Genomic DNA, 20136 nt, shown 5'->3' on the forward strand with positions numbered 1-20136 from the left:
GACTTCTCGATAGGAGATGTATTTCTGAAGGCGGGTCCTTGTAAAACATCCTCGCATGTGATTCGATAAACCACTTGCCTGTTATCTTGAATGACGTGCTAGGCTTCTTCAAGCTCTTGCCAAACCCGGTCGGAAGAAGAGTAAAAACATCCCTGCCACCAATAAATGTCTTCAAAACTATTCTCTGTTAATCTTTTAAAGAATGAATACTCGATAGATTCGACAAAACGGTTGAAATAGCAGAATCAATGTCAGCACAAGACTCCTCGCTGCGTGCCGCCATTGTTATTTGAATCAAACACTCGCTTCGGCGCTCCTGATTGGTTGCTTATTTTTTGATCACTGGCCCAGGGGTTTGGATTGCCCTCGCGTCCAGACCCTTGTGTGGAGCTCAGCGAAACGCCTCTGGTGGAGCATGGCGGAACTACAAGGGTCTGGCGAGAGTCAGGCTACAGATATCGCTGCCTTTCAATAACCCCCAACTGTCTTTAAATACTAAAATCCTTAAATTTCTCATATAAGGCCAATATAACAACAAAATTATACAAAAAGGGCATAGCACAAATTATTTTATTACAGTAGCATACTGTTGTCATATTTTACAATTAAGAGCAAAAACATATTTTAACTAACACATATTCAGTAAATGTACATTTCACTCTTCTGCTGATGGAAGAACAATCTTGCTAGGATCGTAGTAGTTCTCCGTCATGATGGGCAACCCCTCAGCTTCCCTCTTCTTGATCAGTCTCTCGGCCTCCCTTCTGGCCCACTGCCTCATTCTGGTGAAAATGCACAGCACAAAACAAACAAACGTCATTTTAAGAGAGAGCATGCAAAAAAGAGTTCTTGGGGAGCTATATCAAACCATGCAGGCTTTTAAAAAAAAAAAAACTCAGGGGTTCCATTGATGAAATATTCAAAATGGCTTAAAGAACCATTTAGGGGTGCCATATACAGTTAAGGCCAAAATAATTAGCCCCCCTTGTGAAATCAGATATAATCCTTTGTTTATACATGAAAACGACCATTTCCAAAAATGTGCCTAGTTTATATGATTACAAAAGAGAAGACAGTATGCCCACAAAGTTTGGTGATCATTTTTTACTCATGCTCTGATTTGTGACAAGAAAAGCAAGAATTGACATGTTCAAAATGATTAGCCCCCAGACCATTATTAGTCAATAGTGTAGCCTTACTTTGCTTCAACTGACAACAACTTCTTGGAATAGCCTTTTACTAGATTGGCACATATCTCTTACGCACTCTTTAGCTCCAGCTCGTCCAAACTGCATGGTTTTATTGTATGGACTTTTGCTTTAAGCACGTGCCACAGATTCTCAATGGGGTTGAGGTCTGGTCTCTGTGTAGGCTATTCCAGCACCTTGATTTTGGTATCCTTTAGGGCGTTTTAGTCCACTTTTCACTATGCTTTTTTTTTTTCAAGCACCCAAACAAGACTCCCTATGCCTGAGACAGCAAAACAGCCCCATAAGGCCTAATGTATACCCGACCTGTCCCGCGACAATGTGACGTCAAAATGACGGGGAAGGTTAATTCAAAAAAGAAGGAAAAACGTTAATTTCATTTTAGAACTATCTATGCTTTTTTTCAATGATTATGCAATTATCAACATTATAAAATCGAAATAAATCATAGAAGAGATGTATACTAAATCTTTTGGATAGTGGAAAGTAGTATTGATCCCTATCCTGTGTGAGAATGTATTGTGCCTTCCTCAAGACTTTAACCCCAGAGGTCTCAAGGTCGGAAACTATCATTTTGGCGGATGTGCGGGGATGCTTGCTAACATCCCTGATGATTTTTCTCTCTATAGATTGAGATATTTAGCATTTTCATCCACACTTATGTTTGTTATGCACAAACTTGGAACTCTTTGTACTTTGTAATGATGACTTGCACGGCTGTTCTACAGACTGTGAAGCATCTAGCCTTTCTCCATATTATAGGCCTCAATGATTTTCTTTCTGAGGTCCAGACAGATTTCCTTCATCTTCAGCATGCCTGTAAAGCAGGCTTGTGCAAAATTCAGAATTGAATTGAGAATGACTCCTTCCAATTCAATTCTTGAGTTTGAATTGAATTTGAATTGAGGTCAAAAACAGGATGCAGAATTGAAATTCAATGAAATTCAAATAAATTCACATACATAATTTAAGGGTACACTGCAAATTATTTGATTCTTATAAAGATAAAAAAAAAAAAAAACATGAGAAGTTTTAGATCATTTATATTGTTTTAAGAGTGAATTTCTTACTTTAAGTGTTCAACTTTACACTATCAAATCAAGCACAACCATATCTTTCTTGTCTCAAATAGGCATGCAATCTTAAAATGAGGTAAATACTGTTAAAATGAGATCTTTTACATCTCTCCCTCAAATTCTCATCAAAATAAAGCTTGTTTTAAGATTCAGTAACAAGAACATTTGCCTTAATTTAAGATGACATTTAAGATTTAAGATATCATCTTAGAAAACAGCAGTTGCTTATATTTATATTTAACTTATTCTGAGGCTGTAACAACTTTAAATATACGTAATCTAGATTTATCACGAGCTGTGGCAATGTGGCTTAACAGGTTACAGCAGTGGTACCATGTACTCGTCCAAGTACCCTTAGGGACTCGGTTCAAATCCGGGGACCAGTATGAAGCCAGTAATTATAGATTGACCCCTTGCCAATGATGTCATAAAAGTTTGCGCCACAGCGAAATAGCTAGCTGGACGGCAAGAAGACGAGTCGAATCAATGGGTTCTGATGGGACGTACAGCATAGCTCAGAGATTATAGTGAAATTTAACCTTTATAATGCCCTTCCACCACTGTTTGCATATTGTTTGTAATGAATCAACATCCGATTACTTGATACAGATGCTTTGTTTGCTTTGTTTTCTTGAGTGTTTCGGGAATATTTCAACCACGATTGCACTGTCATCTGGTCAGTCTACTAAGCTCAGCAAGGGTTGTTATAGCAACCATAAACTTTGAATGGGACGGCGCGTTTAACGAGTTCAGTGCTAGGATAAACGTTAGCTAGGATAGCTAATAATAGTGTTCAATGACAGCTAACATTATTTCATATACTGATATGTTATGTTTTGATTATGTTACATCTGTTAAGAGCATTACAAATAAAGTGGCCAAATCAGTTTGAAATATTTTACCCCAGAAATACTTAATATGGGTGTTAATATACAGTAGGCTAATATTAACAGTAGACTACGATCTAGCTGCCCTATGTTAGTGCTGTTATCATTAGTTTAATAACTATGTAAATTTGCGATCACAACCCATTTCACCTTACAACACCACTGGCATGTTTATATGACTCCCAGACGCTGAACAAAGTAATGCATTGAACTACAAAAGATGTTTAAGTGAAGGTGTTCACTTCTTCATAATGTAATTTGCCATACATCTCCTATCTTTCTACTGTCCAGCATGGTGCCGTCCGGCGCGGTCACGTCACTTTGTGACGTTTCAGCAAGGGTATTATCTAAGGTGGCTGAGAAGGTTGTCATTGAACAGCTGACAACTTTTCTTAACTCAAGCAACCCAAGTTTACACAGCATGCACTTTGGTTTCAGAAAGGGTTATTCCACTGAGACAGCAGTCTTACATCTCACAGAGCAAGTGAAATCTAAGCTGGATAAAGGTGGGGTTGTTGGTGCTGTATTTTTAGACCTACAGAAAGCGTTTGATACAGTCAATCATGATGTACTTCTCTCTAAATTAGCTAATTTCAACTTCTCAACTAATACTCTGGCATGGATGTCTTCATATTTATCAAACAGGATGCAGTGTGTCAAAGTAAAACATGTGTGTTCCAGTTACTTGCAAAATGGGTGTGCCTCAAGGTTCAGTGTTAGGCCCACTACTTTTTAGTCTGTATATTAATGATCTTCCTCAAAATTGCCATGGCGTGGATGTACAGATGTACGCTGACGACACTGTTTTATACACACATGCAATGAATCCTCAGGTGGCAGCTGAGAAACTAACTAAAGCAATGCAGAGTGTGGTTAAGTGGCTTGACAAATCTTGCCTTAGTCTAAATGTCAGCAAAACAAAAGGCATGTTTTTCTCCAAAACTAACACATATACCTCTAATCCAGGTATACTCATTAGGGGTGAACACATTGAAATAGTAACCCATTTTAAATATCTTGGTGTAACACTGGATGTTAACTTAAATTTCAAGAAACATATGTCCAAAAAAACATGTCCAAAACTATTAAATACGATCTAGCCAATTTTAGGCAGATTAGACACTCACTCTCTATGGAAGCAGCAAAGATATTTATGCATGCTTTGATCTTCTCACACATTTCATACTGTATTACCTGTTGGGGGCAGGCTGGTAAAACAACAACTAAACAAATTGAATCACTGTAAAAACAAGCACTAAAGGTGTTTGACAAAAAGCCATTTCTGCACCATCACTGTGAAATTTTAGATAAACACAATCTTTTAAACTTTGAGAATTTCCATTTCTTTTCAAATCTATGTCTAGAATACAGAATTTTGAATGGTCTGGCCCCTGCTTGCTTATGTAGCAGGGTGAACTGATTGGTACGATTGTTTTGGCAATTGACTTATTCCTCTAGCCCCTCCCCCTCGTTGCCCTGATTGTTAGCACCAGGACTGGCTGCTGGTGCTCTATAAGTGGGGAGCAGACCTGTCCTCATAGGTCTGAGCCCTGGGCACTGGTTGGATGCCACCCCAGTTCCTTCCCTGAGTTTCAAGCCAGGTTGGCTATTTGTTTGCCGCTGCAACAAATGAGCAAGGTTACGTTAGAAGCAGTGGCCATGCTTTTGGATTCACTCGCCTGTGCACTGGATCCCTGTAGATCCGTAAAGGACTGCTGGCCACAAACTGCTATAGAGTTACCGCTGACTTTTTGTCTACATTCTACGTGAGATGGTAGGCCTCAGTTTAGTCCAACCCAGTCATTGTTTGGCGATATATTGGAGCTCATTGTATTTCTTGTTCTCCACTTCTGCAGGCCTGAACATCGGGTGGCAGCCAACCTACGAGGCTGTTCTGTATCTGGGTGGTCGTTTCATGTTGTCTTGTGTGTCTGTGATGTCTGTCTGTTCTCCCTGTGCTGGGGCAACGCTGGTTCGATGGGTCAGTCGAGGAGACTGGTTTGGACGGCTCCAGTCTCTCCCTGTTTGGCCCTGCTGTTCCGATGTTGTGAGCTGTACCACAGAGGCCGAGGACTGTGGCACCATTGGACTCTTCTGTGTTCAGTCTTGTGTTTATTCTTTGTTTTCATTTAGCATATTGTTTGTATTTCTTTCTGTTCCTTGCTTGGGCTAAATGGGGGAACCCCCTTTAAAGTGTGTTGTGTGCGGTGCTTTGCTGTGCCTAGTGACTTCAACTCTTAATTCACCCATCTTGTTATGTCATTTGTGAGCACTCTGAATTGCCTCTCGGTTGGGGATGTTGCATCCCTCCCCCAAGTTCCCTAGAAACAAGCCTAAGCCCGGAGTAGACTTCCTGTTTAATAAATTATATTCTATATTTTGTAAACCACGTCTCTGCTCATTCAGACAAACAAACTTGTGTGACCTATTAGTATGTGTGGGGTGTCCCTGGGGCCTCTGGCAATTCCTGGGGTGGCGTAGTCTAGGGCAAAATAGTCCGTAATGCCACACCTACTTGAGTTTGTCCAACGTCGTCCTGTAAATTCTGTAAGATCCACTAGAATAGCATCCATACACAACTGTTTAGTTCCCTTTCGCTATTCTACCTTTGGTAAGTCAGCATTTGCAGTGAATGCCACCACACAATGGAATGGCATACTTGATAACATAAAGACCGCTGGCTCTATTAGCAGTTTTAAATTGCATCTAAAACATCTACTGAAAACCACACAGCATTGCACTCATTAACATGTTCTTGTGTATATGGTCTTCTTTGTTTGTCTGCTGTACATGTGTAATTGTGCCCTGCCAGGGGGACTACGGATGTAAATTAGTACAGTGCATCAAATGGAAACATTTATGTTAAAAACTTTACATGGTCCCTTACAAATAAAATGACAAATAAAAAAATCCCACTTGTGGCCATATCCCATTTCTTTTACTCGCCCACTCGCTTCCTGTCTATCTTCACTGTCCTATCTGAATAATGGCAAAAAGTCCAGAAAATATACTAGCAAAAGAAAAGGAATAATACACTTAAGTAATCACCCTTTTTTGCAGTGTAGTGTTTAACAATTAAGTAATCAATTACGTTTCCAATGTAATTTTCCCTGAACTGAATGTATGTGAGACTCAACACATTCTTCCTGTTATGTGACTGTGGAATTGTTTTGAATGGCCATGAATTGAATTCCACTTCCTGTCATTCCAATTCAAATTTAAATTCAACTTCCTGTGGGGTGGGGCCAATTCAATTCAAATTTCAACTCGTGAATTGAATGGAGGCAAATTCTAAAATTCGGAATTGTGCACAAGCCTGCTGTTAAGGCAGTCCCCTCTCAGACAGGTGTTCAAGTGCCTGTAGGCCTGTTCCTTGAAGTCTTTAGGTAAACAATCAATGCTGATTGGGTGTTCAGGTGTTGTCTGGACATTCACTAGCCAGGTTTCCATCCAAGGCGTTTTTGCGAGAAAATATTTTAGCGCTTTTATTTTTTACCGATATAGCTGATGGAAACGCTAATTATCGATAGAATTTTGCAAATGTCGACAGAATATTTTTCCGTTTAATTTTAGCGCATTAACACCATATCGATTCTTCAAATGTCGCAAAAATTAGATTGGAAACACTTTTTGTCAGGAAAAAAGGCTTTATCACACATTCATGTATCCCATGATGCATTATCATCACGTTGAAATAACACAAATATCGCGAGCGGTTCGCATGGACAGATGAGAAGAACCGCCGGTATTTCCTCAATTTAATTGAGGAAAATGATATCACAGCTATTTTTGATAGAAAACGGCAAAGGAATGCTACAACATTTGTGACACTGAAATACTAATTACTGTTAGCTGGCAAATTTAAAAAAACTGTCTGACTAATCTCTACATTTTTGTTTGTTTGTGGAAGGGGGTGGAAGGGGGTGTCACGTGGAAAGTAAAAAGGTAGCTAATTTGCGACATACCCAAAATTCTGTAAGGAAACGGCTCAAAGGCAGATTTTTTTGGCGATACACCAAGACTTATGCGACAGTTCGTTTTAGGGGTGTGTGACGTCATCACGCACAGCATTTTATCGACAGAAAGCCAGTTGGATGGAAATAGGCTGGAGACAGCAAATATCGCACAATTTATTTCACGCATATTCTGTTTGTCGATAACAAAACGTTGCAAAAACTGGATGGAAACTTGGTCACTGACTGCAAAGGTGCGGCTTGAAAGGTGACAGGTTGGTCGTGTGTGCTAAAATCATTTTGACCACAATTTGAGATTAAACATTCCTAATAATAATATTAACACTCCAAAATGCACCAGATTCTACATAATAACACTGGCGAATGTTTGATTTTTAAAATTTGACCAGGGATGAAAATTTAGAGAGAATTTTAGAGTAATGTTCCAACATTTCAGGGGGGCTAATAATGTTGGGCCTTAACTGTATGAAGCATGCAATAGAACCACTTTTGGTTGTAGCACATATGAGTGCAGATCTAATCACATCCACTTGTTGAGCGATAGCATTGATTCTGATAGATGCAGTAAGAAGAACGACAGACAAACAATAGCATACAAACTACAAAACAGAGTGTCATTTTAGACAAAACTTTCAGGTTTGCTGAGATGCATGTAAATTGAAAATCTGGACAAAACTGTTCACAGATGCCAATCAAGCTTATTCTTTTCTGCACTGAGGTTCTAAAACTATAAACAACATAGCCCACATGCAATTAGATGTCTATCTATAGTTAAAATGATAGCATTTCTATTTTAACCACTGTGCACATCTCAACTTGATAAATGTGTAGTCGGTCATTAGATATCTGGTCAGAGAGCTTGAAGCAACAGTATACAATAATTTTATGCAACAGCATCAAAATAATCTCCATGGCACACAGACTCAAAACAGGGAGAATAGAGTTTCCACCATTGCCACCGTGTGCCCAGAACAATTGGCATTAAACTTTGGTGTATCAGCCCTGGGCCAAAAAAAGGGACTCTTAACACATACTTTTCCCTTTTTTTGACAAGGGGTATACTGTATACCAATTCTTCCATAATGGGGCAATCAAGCAGCACAGCGGGTATATGGTCTACAACTAGCAAGCTAGCTACCTAAAAGACCTGCAAAACCTTTGAAAAACCACACAGAGCCTTGTTGGCCACAGTTAGAATTTTGTTGTTAAGATACTATCTGGTATCTTTTGGCGATACAGTCAGCAATGTCATGCTGTGAAATCTTTCATTTAGGCAGCGTGGGTCTTCCCAGAACACAGACCTCCATAGTAGTGCATATAATGGGAGGCTGGTGGGAATGATATACATGCATACATACATGTATGCATTTATCTGCATTTCACATGACCATATACTAGGGTTATGCCAATGGACGATAACATCGTTCATCGTGATGGTTGACAGAGACTACTGTCTTGTTCAAATAATCCTAATTGCAACGTGAATGTGTTATTGTCTTTTTTAGGCTCGCAGTAAAGCCTACAATGAACATGAAATATGTCCATCACAATGTTTTACTGTACACATCGTCAAATGCCAATTAAGGGGACATCACCCAACCCTAGACCAGACCAGATCTTCTTCATGGGTGTTCAGTTATTCAGAATTAATAGCCACCCTACCAGCCAATCAGAAAAGAGTATTTCTTCTCTCCGGGTGAACCCTGCCTGACCTGCCGGCGAATTTGGATTTTGCCCAGCTGCTTAGGCTGGAAACCTACACATCTCCTCTGTTCCCTACTAGAACCTTTGCCTCCAATTGTCTGATTGGTTGAAGGATTATCCAAGCGTACAGAGTCATGATTTGAACGATGCCAATAGAGCTTGAAAGTCCCGCCCCTCCTCCGAAAGAGCACATCTCTCATACAGTAGAAATAAAGCCCATACTAGTGTTCAATATTAAAAGATTGAGCTTAGTATGGTGATAGCCAGACTAATAAATTGCCATATACCTTCCAAAACGAATTTGAAAATGATGCACACTAGTGTTAAAGGGATTATCCAGAGTAAACTGCAATTTAGATCAATTTACGGATGATTGGGAGTACATACGTTGAGTTGACATCAAATCATGTCATTCGGATGTGTTTTGAGAAAGTTTGATTTTACCGTTTTTAGCCAAAAACTCGTTAGCCTGGAAGTGACCCGGGCATGTCCTTGCGCCGCTACAAAACGCTATTTTTATACCTCTTCTCCTGTTCCAAACAACATTACACATACGTGGTAGTGAGTAGAGGGTCCCTAAAGCCAAACCGAAGTATCCCGAGGTCTTTATGTGGTCGGATAGAGAATCCAGAATGAATTTAATCAAGCCAGTACCTTTCCGGAAATGTCGCTGCTGCCGCTTTTCAACCGGCTGGCTGGCATTCCTTTGTTTACTATTTTTCTGCTTTTCGCACTTTGTTAATGGTTTAGAGTTCTTATTATTAGTTGAGCGGTTGTAACTTTCTTGCACGTTTTTAGTTGTGAGTTTAGCGAGCGCAGGGTAGTAAGATTTCCCGGAAGACTCACTTTTTCACTTTTCATGGAGTGGCCTCTGCTCCATGAACGGGAGGAAGGCAATCACTCCATTAACACCAGAAAGTAAGATTGAGTTTGTCCTTTTACTTTTCCTGTTCTGTCTCAGTTTGCAACCATCTCTTTTTATTTTGTTATCTGGGTCATTCCATGCCAAACGTACAAATGTCCCCACTCGACCGTCACAGATTTGGCTGAAAAAAATCAAGGTTGTTCACACACTTCTTAATAGGTGTAGGCCCAAATATTAGCTTTCTTCTCCCAACAGTTTTGTCACAAAACATGTTTTAGCAACTACTCAAAATTCTAGCTCAAACATGAAGCTTTCCACAGGCCTTCAAAAATGCTGCCACAGAGCATAGAGTAAAATTTTCAACCAAATTCAAGCACCACAAATACTTTGATATACCCAAACCACACCCTTGGAAATCCATATTCCTCAAGTCACGGTAGTGTATTTTGAGTCTGGAAAGTTTGAATGAGCTACAGTGGGCGTTGGTTGACATTGGCCGCTTTCACGTGAGATTCTCATGAGAATCACACGTGAATCACGTGTATTTTATTTATTTTTCCCAAGTGAAGCTGCAATGACCCAAACAACCACCAGGTGGCACTTGTGAGCAGGGTTAGGAAAGTCGACATTTACCACTAGCCAAACAAACCAAAAGTGAATTAAATCCTGAAGCAAGCTGAACATCTTTTCTGCTTTTAATAGCCTAGCAGTCTCACGATAAAACGTGTTATTGTTTATGAAGGTGTCTTCTGTTAGCCCATTTTATGAAGATGCATCTGGCACTGGCAGTTTTGTTTAGGTTTGTTTTGCTGTCACTAATGGTTTCATGAGGTCACGAGGCCAGTTTCCACTAAATTCCACATGTCCAAAGCGCAAATTGTGTTCTCGTTTTTGGGTCAATTCATACATTTCATTTCAAATGTGTGGATAGGCCGATGGTGCGCTTGTTTTTATGCTGGCAACAAAACAAAATGGTTCACGAATGTTATTCTTGACTCTAAATGCAGGAAACAATTACAAATAAAATGTCCCATTTTCCGACGTACCACAAACCTCTTGCCTATGTAGCCTATACATTAGGCTGTATGTTTATTTGAAATGTAAGCTGGCTGTTGTCAAATTTGTAAAATAAAATAGGCTTACAGGAGAAACTATGGTTTATGCTCTCTTATGCTGTTTCATTCCGAACCGAAAGCGAAGGAGGGAGAATAAATTACGAACGTTTCACTTTTGCATAAATAATTCCTGAACGGTTTTGATCAGGCAAACAATTAAAAATAAAATGTCCCATTTTCCGACGCACCACACACATTTGTCTATTTAATTATTCTATTATTTGGGCCTATTATAAAAGTTAGGACTTTTTCGTTAGAAAACAATTTCATTTGAATTATGGACTGCCTTTGAATGAAGTTCGATCGGACTGACTTTCAGTTCACAGAAGAAAGTTTCAAGACGCTAAGAAACACTTGTTTGCCCCATAGCATTAACGGTGACTTAATTTATTTCAAAAGGATATGACCTCATGAATCCTATGGTTGTTTGTGTGTTCTACTTGTCTTTTTTGACCTATAATGATTAGGGGATGCATCTCAGTTGTTAGATTTGCACATAACATGTTTGCATATAGGCTAGTCTTCTTTTTCTCGACTCTGCTCGGTTATGGGTCAAGAAAAAATATTTTTAATGATATCATATTCGGGTCATGTTTGGTCGGGTCGGTAAAAAAAATACACATAATTAGAAACACATAATTTGCAGCATTCTCTCTGGAACGCGATTCTATTCCCCACATTTTGTCACGAACATGTAGAAATGCACTTGTTGTTTCTGCGTAGACAGACCCTCGGTTACACTTGACATTCAGTTGTGTTCTGTTCTCAGAGCATAGGCCTATTCTTTCTTTGTCTATGATCTGCAACTTTTTTCTCGAACTGCTGGCCTCGGCCTCGAAAATTCGGCTACTGAGCAGCGAAGTTGCCGATGCGATGCGTGCTTCTCAAGTCTGATAATTTGCAGCAAGATCGAATGGGGGAACCATGGACTGAAAGAAAAATAACTAAAAGTTTCCTCAATCAGGAAATATTTCTTAATTTAATGCCATCAAGGCATATCTACAATTGGTATGAGCATGCAATGTGCGTCCTTGCGCAACTTATAAAGTGGCTCGTTGGAAAGCCGTACGTCTGCTCTTTCGTGCAATAAAGGTTTCATCTCGCTGCAATTTATAATCACGGAGCAATGACGCACTCAATCGGGCTCTATGGGTTTTGGTTTTGATTTTTGTTTTGGTCCACTGATGAAGACGTTAATAAAGAGTTTCTTAATAGTAGGCTAATACTGTAATATTCTATGCCTGCATTTCATGCTTGGGAGCCTCGACGCATTCATGTGAGGAACGGCTGAAACAGAATTTGTAGGCCAAATTGTAGGCTAATTATGATCAATGTTGAGTCAAATAGCCTAATTTTTGGATGAATGCTGACATGGAACAAAAAAAGGTAGACTAAATGCATGTTTCCCAAATTCTGAGCAATCACTAGGCTATAGATAATTAGGCCTAGGCTATATTGTTTTACATGCATGTGAGATACCAGTTTTGCGTAGCTCAATGACGCTACGGCTAAGTTAGACTATTTTTTACAGTAAGCGGGTCGGGAAGCGGGTCGGGTACAGTAGGCTATTTTAATAATTATTTTTTGCGGTCCGAGTTGCGGTCGAGTTAGTTGTAAACGGTGGGGCGGGGCGGGCCGTTCAGACACGTAGCCTACTCGCGCATCACTGGTGGGCACCAACTTTTTTTATGAATGGATAAACATTTAAAAAATGGTGGGGACAAAAAAGTTCGTCATAAAAAGTGGTGGAGACATGTATGCTATCCGGTCCCCGACGAAAATGATGCTGCTGTTTCCGAAAGCCGGGCTCACTGTTGCAGACGCACACTCAACAAAAGATTGCTAAAGATGTGTAAAACTGCTCTTGGGGGGGTGGGGGATTTTTAATTCGTGTTCTAAGGCACAGAGGTCAGCTCACAGAGGGGGATGGTAGGCTACAGTTCGCTTCCAACACTTAATGGCTCTCACCCAGTGCTGCTGCTGCCCATTTCGGAGCCCTAGAATCGCTTTGTGGTAGCCATCTGTGGAATGCCTTAGTCGGCACGGCATAGGTCTAGATGCTTAGACTAGACTAATCGTTATAATAATTTCTATGTTTCAAATCACTTGATCGCAGATGTAACAGAACCCTCACCAATTTGAGTTGACAGTGGGAAACAACAACAAAGCTCGTCTTTTTGCGCAAGTGAAACCGAACGTTAGATAGATAGATAGATAGATAGATAGATAGATAGGCGTCATTTGAACACTTTTTGCTATCACAGATTTTGTCCCCACCACTTTTGACAACTGAAAATAAAATGTCTTATTAATACATGGCTACACTTGACAGGGCGATAGGGCAGTGAGCGGTGATTCAGTTTCACCATTGACTAGACCTATAGCAACGCAAAATAAAGTTCTAGCAACTTAGATATAAGTAGGCTACTCATGTTCATGTTGATTCAGAGATAGGCATAGGCCTACCGTAGGCTGTACGTAAAGCTACGACTGCAGTTTATCATGGTGAATTAATGACTATAACGATATGTTGCTGGACTATGCCGGATGTGTTTCCCCCGAAAGAAACATTTCGACAATCATTAACCCTCTAACCGCCCAAGGCGCCGTACTGCGACAAGCAACATCACTGATTAAAACAGACGGTAGATCCGAGTAGGGTGACAAATCGCCTTTGTACTCTCCACCACTAGTTGGCAGACATCCAGAGCTTCGATTCAAGCCCAAATTCGAGTAAAAAGTTTTCAGGAAGTGCCTGTATTACTCGCGAGAAACAAAAAAAAAGGACGCATTTCCTGTTTATAACGCGGAAGTGAAATGCGCGATCGCTATGCACAAATTGAAGCAGAAAAACGGCAAATGTTAAAAAACAAAGTCGTGTGTTATGAAGTCTTGGGTCTGCCATTCACCTACTCTGATTCTGAAGGAGAATATCTGCCTTTTGGAGATTATGATCGGTCGTTCATTGGCAGTGACAGTCAAGATGCGTCTGTGAATGGAGGTGGGTCTTTGCGTGTGTACGTCAATGTTTACCTGCAGCAATGTTGACCAAAGGGTTCAAATAAGCATGGTGTGCTTGGTGCCAGTGATAATCATGATGATAGTGTCTGTAATTGACATGGTACAGACAGCAGGTCTAGTAAAAATAGGGCTCTGAAGAACTTCAAAGTCATCCGCGATAGGAACTGATTTGACCAGGCTACTTTATTATATAGTAACATAGGGATTGTGATAATACTAATAGTAATACTAGTAGTAATACTAATAGTAAACTAATACTAGTTTACTATTGTTGGTTTACATGTGGCTGTGGTCCTGTTTATTTGTTATGTCGGAGAAATTACAAAAATCAAAGTAAAACTGCTCAAATGTGTTCAACAATCAGCATTTACTGAAATGTGCATAATTTGACGCTATTGCCATCCTGTGACGTCATAATATGCTAATTAGATGAGTAAATTTACTCCCTTTATAAACTTAAGTTCATACTCAATGATTTTCACATTTACAGTAGGACTTTATCTCTGACCACTTTCAAGCCATGGCCTTTTGAATTTTTTATGCAAAAATCCAAAAAAACCCGGGCGGTTAGAGGGTTAAGAAACGTAGGCTACTACATCATTCATACTCCTACTTCCCGTGCATCTTGCATTTTACTTGCTTCCTTAATTTTGTGAGAGTCTGAGATTGACAGAGCATTAGACTCTGAGGGACAGTCCTCAGTACCCTATGCATGTCAGAAGTTTTGATCGTGCGTTTCAATGCCGCGAATATCAAATAAACTCGACTGACTGAATCCCTTATATGTTTTGGCAACTGTTAAAATATTCAAAACCATGCACCGAAATATCAAAGATAATGGTAAGGCATGGTAGGCTACTGTTCTTCGATAAACGACCAATATTTAGATTCACTGCTCCCGTCCTCCGCTGATCAGAGCGCAATTTCGAATAGCCCACGGAACAATTAAAATATTTAACTTTGGCTACTGTATTTCAGGGCCTACACCACCTTGAAAAATGTCTCTGCCCCCCGAGAAAGTAGGTCTAAAGTCTACATATTCACCAATCCATATGGATTACTCCACAAAGCAAAGCAAACTAACCAGCGGTGGTAATTTTCGTGGAGTTCGTGGAGAATGCTAGCTAGCAACGTTTTAACAACACTTTATTAACATTTCCGGAAAGGTACGGACTCGATTAAATTCATTCTGGACTCTCTATCCGACCACATAAAGACGTAGGGATACTTCGGTTTGGCTTTAGGGATCCTCTACTCACTACCACGTAAGTGTAGTGCTGTTTGGAACAGTAGAAGAGGTATAAAAATAGCGTTTTGTAGCGGCGAAAGGACATGCCCGCGTCACTTCCAGGCTAACGAGTTTTGGCTAAAAACGGTGAGCTCGAACTTTCTCAAAATACATCCGAATGACATGATTTTGGTGTCAACTCAACGTATGTACTCCCAATAGTCCGAAAAATTGATCCAAAGTGTATTTCACTCGGGATTATCCCTTTAATGGCAATTTTGAACTATGACAAATAGTTTGTTAGTTCATGCTCGTCTTTTTCGAAGCGCAGAGCCTTGCGAACATTTTCAGAGTGCCAGACTGAATTGACAAACACCCGAAAAAACAAAACAATAAAAGAGTTGCAGTGTTGCAGTCTGTAGGTGACTAGGCTCCTAGGGATTTCTGTTGGCATTTCCGAAATATACTATATGGGCTGGGCCACTAGAGGTTGCTTCCTGGCCGCCTATTGAATGAGTAGAACTGGGCTACAGTATCAATCACACCGCAGCAATGCTACAGCGGACTGTACTGCCACCTAGTGGCGGTAAGTTGTAATACAGCTGTAATACATTTCACGTAGAGCGTGAATCAGGCAACGCGTGAGGGAAATGGCCATTCTCAAATAACGCTTACTGTAGCTTAAGCACTTTTATAGTATTAGCAATTTGAAAACGGCTCTTCAGAAAACGGTGCTTAAAAATGAAGGGGGGGAGTAGTTGCTAAAACATGTTTTGTGACAAAACTGTTTGGAGTAGAAAGCTAATATTTGGGACTACACCTATTAAGAAGTGTGTGAACAACCTTGATTTTTTTCAGCCAAATCTGTAACGGTCGAGTGGGGACATTTGTACGTTTGGCATGGAATGACCCATCTCGCATATGTGTCTGATCATCGGGAATTTTCCCTTTGTATTCAGTGTTTTACATCATATCATATACGGCAAAATAAAAACTCTTTTTCTTAAATAAAATCTCTTTTTTTAAGTGAATTCGTAACACGCACACAAAAGTAAGAGTAGATAGCACTGCTCAATCTATGAAACGCATGAAACCCATGAGCACCAAAGTAGGCTATGGTAGAATTATTTCCATTTCTTTTCCATTTTCCATTATTTCCAAAGTGTAACGTATGCAAGATAGCTGTGCATGTGGAACATTGGTAAACCTCACTCCCCACCACCTCAAGAATGCTGCTGGCATGAAAGCTAGTAGCCTGGACTTTTAGCTCGATTGTCAGCACGCTCGATTCCCGATCCGAGGTGCTGCTATTCGCGGGATTGAGTCTGAACATGTGTAGGGCTGAACCACGCAGTTTCAACACAACACAGGTTACGCCAGCATGGGAAAAAAAGCCAAAAGAAAGTGATGATGGTGGTGGTGGTGGTGACTCTCTCTACCTTCGTCAGCCATAAAGTTCAAATATGCGCCCATTCCTTGATCACTATACTATAGTCAATTTGAAAGTATTTCCCATCTTTTCTAAGCAAATGTTTTGTGTGAAAGAAATGTAAGAACTGACTCATGCAGACCCAGCCTGTCCCAAATCAGTTCAGTTCCGTGATAGAAGTAAATGAATAAAGCAAATAAAAGCCTGAGCTATTAATTAAGTTTGTATGGCTATTTACAAACAGACTGGCTAGCCTTGCACGTGAGCTGGAACAGAGGGATTGGAAAATTGTGTTGGCAACATATTTATGTATTGGAGGAGAGATTCAATCAACCCTGAAACATTATGATGAGGAACTACACTACCTGAAGCTTAAATGCAACAATAAGTCTATGGTCATCACCACTAATAATCAACAACAGCATCAGAACAGTCATGCATGTGTCCCTAACAATAAATATCCGTTTAGCATTATGATAATACCTTTCAGTAAAGTCATGATACAATGTATAACAAAGATTGCCTTCTTCATGGGTAATTTCTGAACCAATCTGTCCATTGGTCATTTCTGGTAAAGGTTTACATGATACATTACATGAAGTGATTCAAACTTCATACATGTCAACCAGTGTTTCTGCGGATATTCTGCTGGAGCCAGGACGGGTTCAATCTCGTTGACATTTACATTAACACTTACCCATGGTCAGGTAGGTAATGGAGAAAGGTGCCGCCTATGACAATAGCAACAGAAATGCTGAGAAAGAAGGCCAGCTTCATGTTCCATGCATCTGCCTGGACATCACTTGAGAATCCATGGTACTCAGGATTCTACAAAGATACGGAAGAAAATGAACACATTGAACCAAACATACATAAGACAAACATATATAATAGCGTTGATTACTGTAAAGTAAATAATACATCGACGATAACGTTAAATGCACATGATGACCCTGTTGTTGACGCGTAATGCGTACTATAATTTGCTAATGCTAACTTCATCATTAACCAATCCGGCGTCATGTCATCCGGAGAAATCTTCCATGGGCACCGGTTCCCCATTGACTCCCATTGATTCCGTGCTGAAACAAACGCCGCTGACATATGCCAGCAACCAATTCACTTTGATAATAATAACCTACATTTTTGTCCGACATATATACAGCAAGAATTTCAAAATTGTATTGACTCAACGTGGAGAAACTTTACTTGCTGTGTCATGGTTGCTGTGTCATGCAAAGTGCGCTGTGCCATGCCGCCATAGTGGTTAAGGAATATTTCACACCCATTATTATGATTATCAAAGCTGCGCTGTTGAAAACTGGCATGAAGTCGTTTGGGTGATCCATGTATTGTGTTTTTTTTATATATACTTCGTTACTTTATGAATGGTGGTGTATTACTAAGGTACCATTTTGAATGTCATTACTCTGACATTTAAGAAATAACGTCTGCTGTTTTTCGTGACACAGGGTCAATGGGGAATTCCATTGAACATGCGTCACGGATGTAATGTTTTTGTTCTACCTTAAGTTTCTCCACGTTGCGTCAATAACATTTTGAAATTCTTGCTGTATATATGTCGGACAAAAATGTAGGTGGGTCATTCCGTGTCAAATCACCCAGCGCCGGAAAGTGACCCTCTCCGAAAAAATCTGAAATAAATCACAGGTGTTTGTAGACTAGACCTACAGTATGCACAAATCTGAAATAGTATACCTGGATCACTAATGGTTTAAAATCTACAGCCCTTTGAAGCTTCAAGTCATTTTAAGCATCATGGGGAACAATCCTTTTTGGTCAACTTGCAACATTATTGACTCTTTTGGTATTTCACACACATCAGTGAAACTATGTGAATGGAAGCACATTTTCCTGTTGAATTAAAAAAAATCTAATCAAAGGGCTGTGATTAGTGATCCAGATATACTATTTAAGATTTATGCATAGGTTTAGTCTACAAACACCTGTGATTTATTTCAGATTTTTTTGGAGAGGGTCACTTTCCAAATGTAGCTGAAATTGGGTGATTTGACACGGAATGACCCAGGTTATTATCAAAGTTAAATGGTTGCTGGCATATGTCAGAGGCGTTTGTTCAGCACATACGGTAATTGACGTTTTCATTAGAAATGGTCAATCGGAATCAATGGGGAACCGTAATACTTTTAATAACGGCGCCCAAGGAAGATTTCTCCGGATGACATGACGGCGATGTTAACCAACAGTTACAGGCCATGGAGTTTACGTTACCACTAAAATGACTTTTTCATTTCTGTGTCCTGACCAAAGGATTGAATTGACTAATAAGTAATTTCACAAGCTATGTCCATATTTCAAATGGTTATTTTATAGGCTAATGTTAATGTTACATAGACAGTAAAAAGGTTAAGCCACAATAACGTTGTGTACACTGTGTCTTTCACAAGGACTGAGATAAAGAAGTTCTCTGTTCCTTTACCATTCCAGGGGTGACTTGGTGACATGTTTACCGCGCTGGCAAGCATGTTATTTACATTCTGTTCTGAGTCATGCCAGTGGAGATATGGAAATGGTAGTGCTACCAACTCACCTCCTCAAACGGGCTGACCTCTGCGTGTCCATGACTATCCTTGGCATGACCGTGCTGCAAATCCGTGACAGTGGCAGCACCTGCAGCGCTCGATGGAGATGATTGAGAGACAAAACGAGCACTGTACACCGGACTAAAGCGCATTCGAGACAGAGAAGGCAAAATCCGAATCAACCGCGAAGCCATCCTGAACTCTGAAGTCCACCACTGCCTTGCACAGCCGAATCTTCACCGTCACTATATACTTCCGGTGTAAATTACAGACTGAACTGGAAGTGAAAATGCTGCCTTCTTGCTGCCATGGGCTCTGCTGCCATCTACTGAAACATTATAGTATCAACCTGGCCAGGAGGCTTCCATCACAATGATCAGTAGCCTATTCTACTTCAGTAATTATCAGTATCCTATAGCCTTCCCCCTCCCAACTTTTACATCCTGTGCCTCTCATGCAGCGTTTACGTCCTCCTATTTTTTACAGTCTGGTCCTCCCTCACCCATCCTGTGGAGCTTGGTTCTAGATTTGGAGGGTGTTAGTGTTTGTTGGCCGCAGGGGGCGTGAGGAGGTCTGGTGAGGAGTTCCTGTAGGTAGAGGGGAGCATGTCCATATATGCACTGGTGGGTGAGGAGTGAGATCTTATACTCTATTCTGAAATGAACCGGGAGCCAGTGAAGACTTTTCAGAATGGGGGTGATATGTTCATGCTTGCGCACCTTCATCAGGATCCTGGCAGCACAGCTGTACGGAAGAGCAATAGGGCCACGGAGTGAAATATTTATTCTAAATCTCTGAGAAAAAAAGTCAAAACTTTCGAGAAAAAAGTCAAAATTTTCGAGAAAAAAAGTCAAAATTTTCGAGAAAAAAGTTGAAAATTTAAAAAGTCGAAAGTTTTGAGAAATGAAGTCAAAAGTTTTGAGAAAAAAAGTCAAAGTTTTTGAGAAAAAAAGTCGAAATTTTCGAGAAAAAAGTCAGAAATCTGTAGAAGGCGGCTACAGGGATATTGTCTGCTTGGCTCAACAGTATCATGTGGCACAGCGCTAGCTCTCTCGTATAGTAATC

At 40.2% G+C, this 20136-nt stretch overlaps 1 protein-coding gene across 1 annotated transcript; it reads right to left on the bottom strand.

Annotated features, from left to right (window-relative positions):
• Window positions 1-554: 554 nt before the first annotated feature.
• ndufb11 (NADH:ubiquinone oxidoreductase subunit B11) lies at window positions 555-19334 on the bottom strand. The gene is made up of 3 exons (XM_062540767.1): window positions 19080-19334; window positions 17205-17335; window positions 555-782 (listed from the first exon to the last, which is right to left on the bottom strand). The coding sequence occupies exons 1-3, from the start codon at window positions 19263-19265 to the stop codon at window positions 656-658; spliced, it is 444 nt and encodes a 147-aa protein (XP_062396751.1). The 5' UTR covers window positions 19266-19334; the 3' UTR covers window positions 555-655.
• Window positions 19335-20136: the final 802 nt, after the last annotated feature.

The sequence above is a fragment of the Sardina pilchardus genome, chromosome 7 (assembly GCF_963854185.1).
Source record: "Sardina pilchardus chromosome 7, fSarPil1.1, whole genome shotgun sequence".
NCBI lineage: Eukaryota > Metazoa > Chordata > Actinopteri > Clupeiformes > Clupeidae > Sardina > Sardina pilchardus.

Coding starts and splice junctions, on each gene's coding strand:
- ndufb11 (XM_062540767.1), bottom strand. CDS start 19,265: ATGGCTTCGCGGTTGATTCGGATTTTGCCTTCTCTGTCTCGAATGCGC. Junction 17,336..19,079: donor AGGTCAGCCCGTTTGAGGAG/GTGAGTTGGTAG, acceptor GTATCTTTGTAG/AATCCTGAGTACCATGGATT. Junction 783..17,204: donor CATTACCTACCTGACCATGG/GTAAGTGTTAAT, acceptor CATTTTCACCAG/AATGAGGCAGTGGGCCAGAA.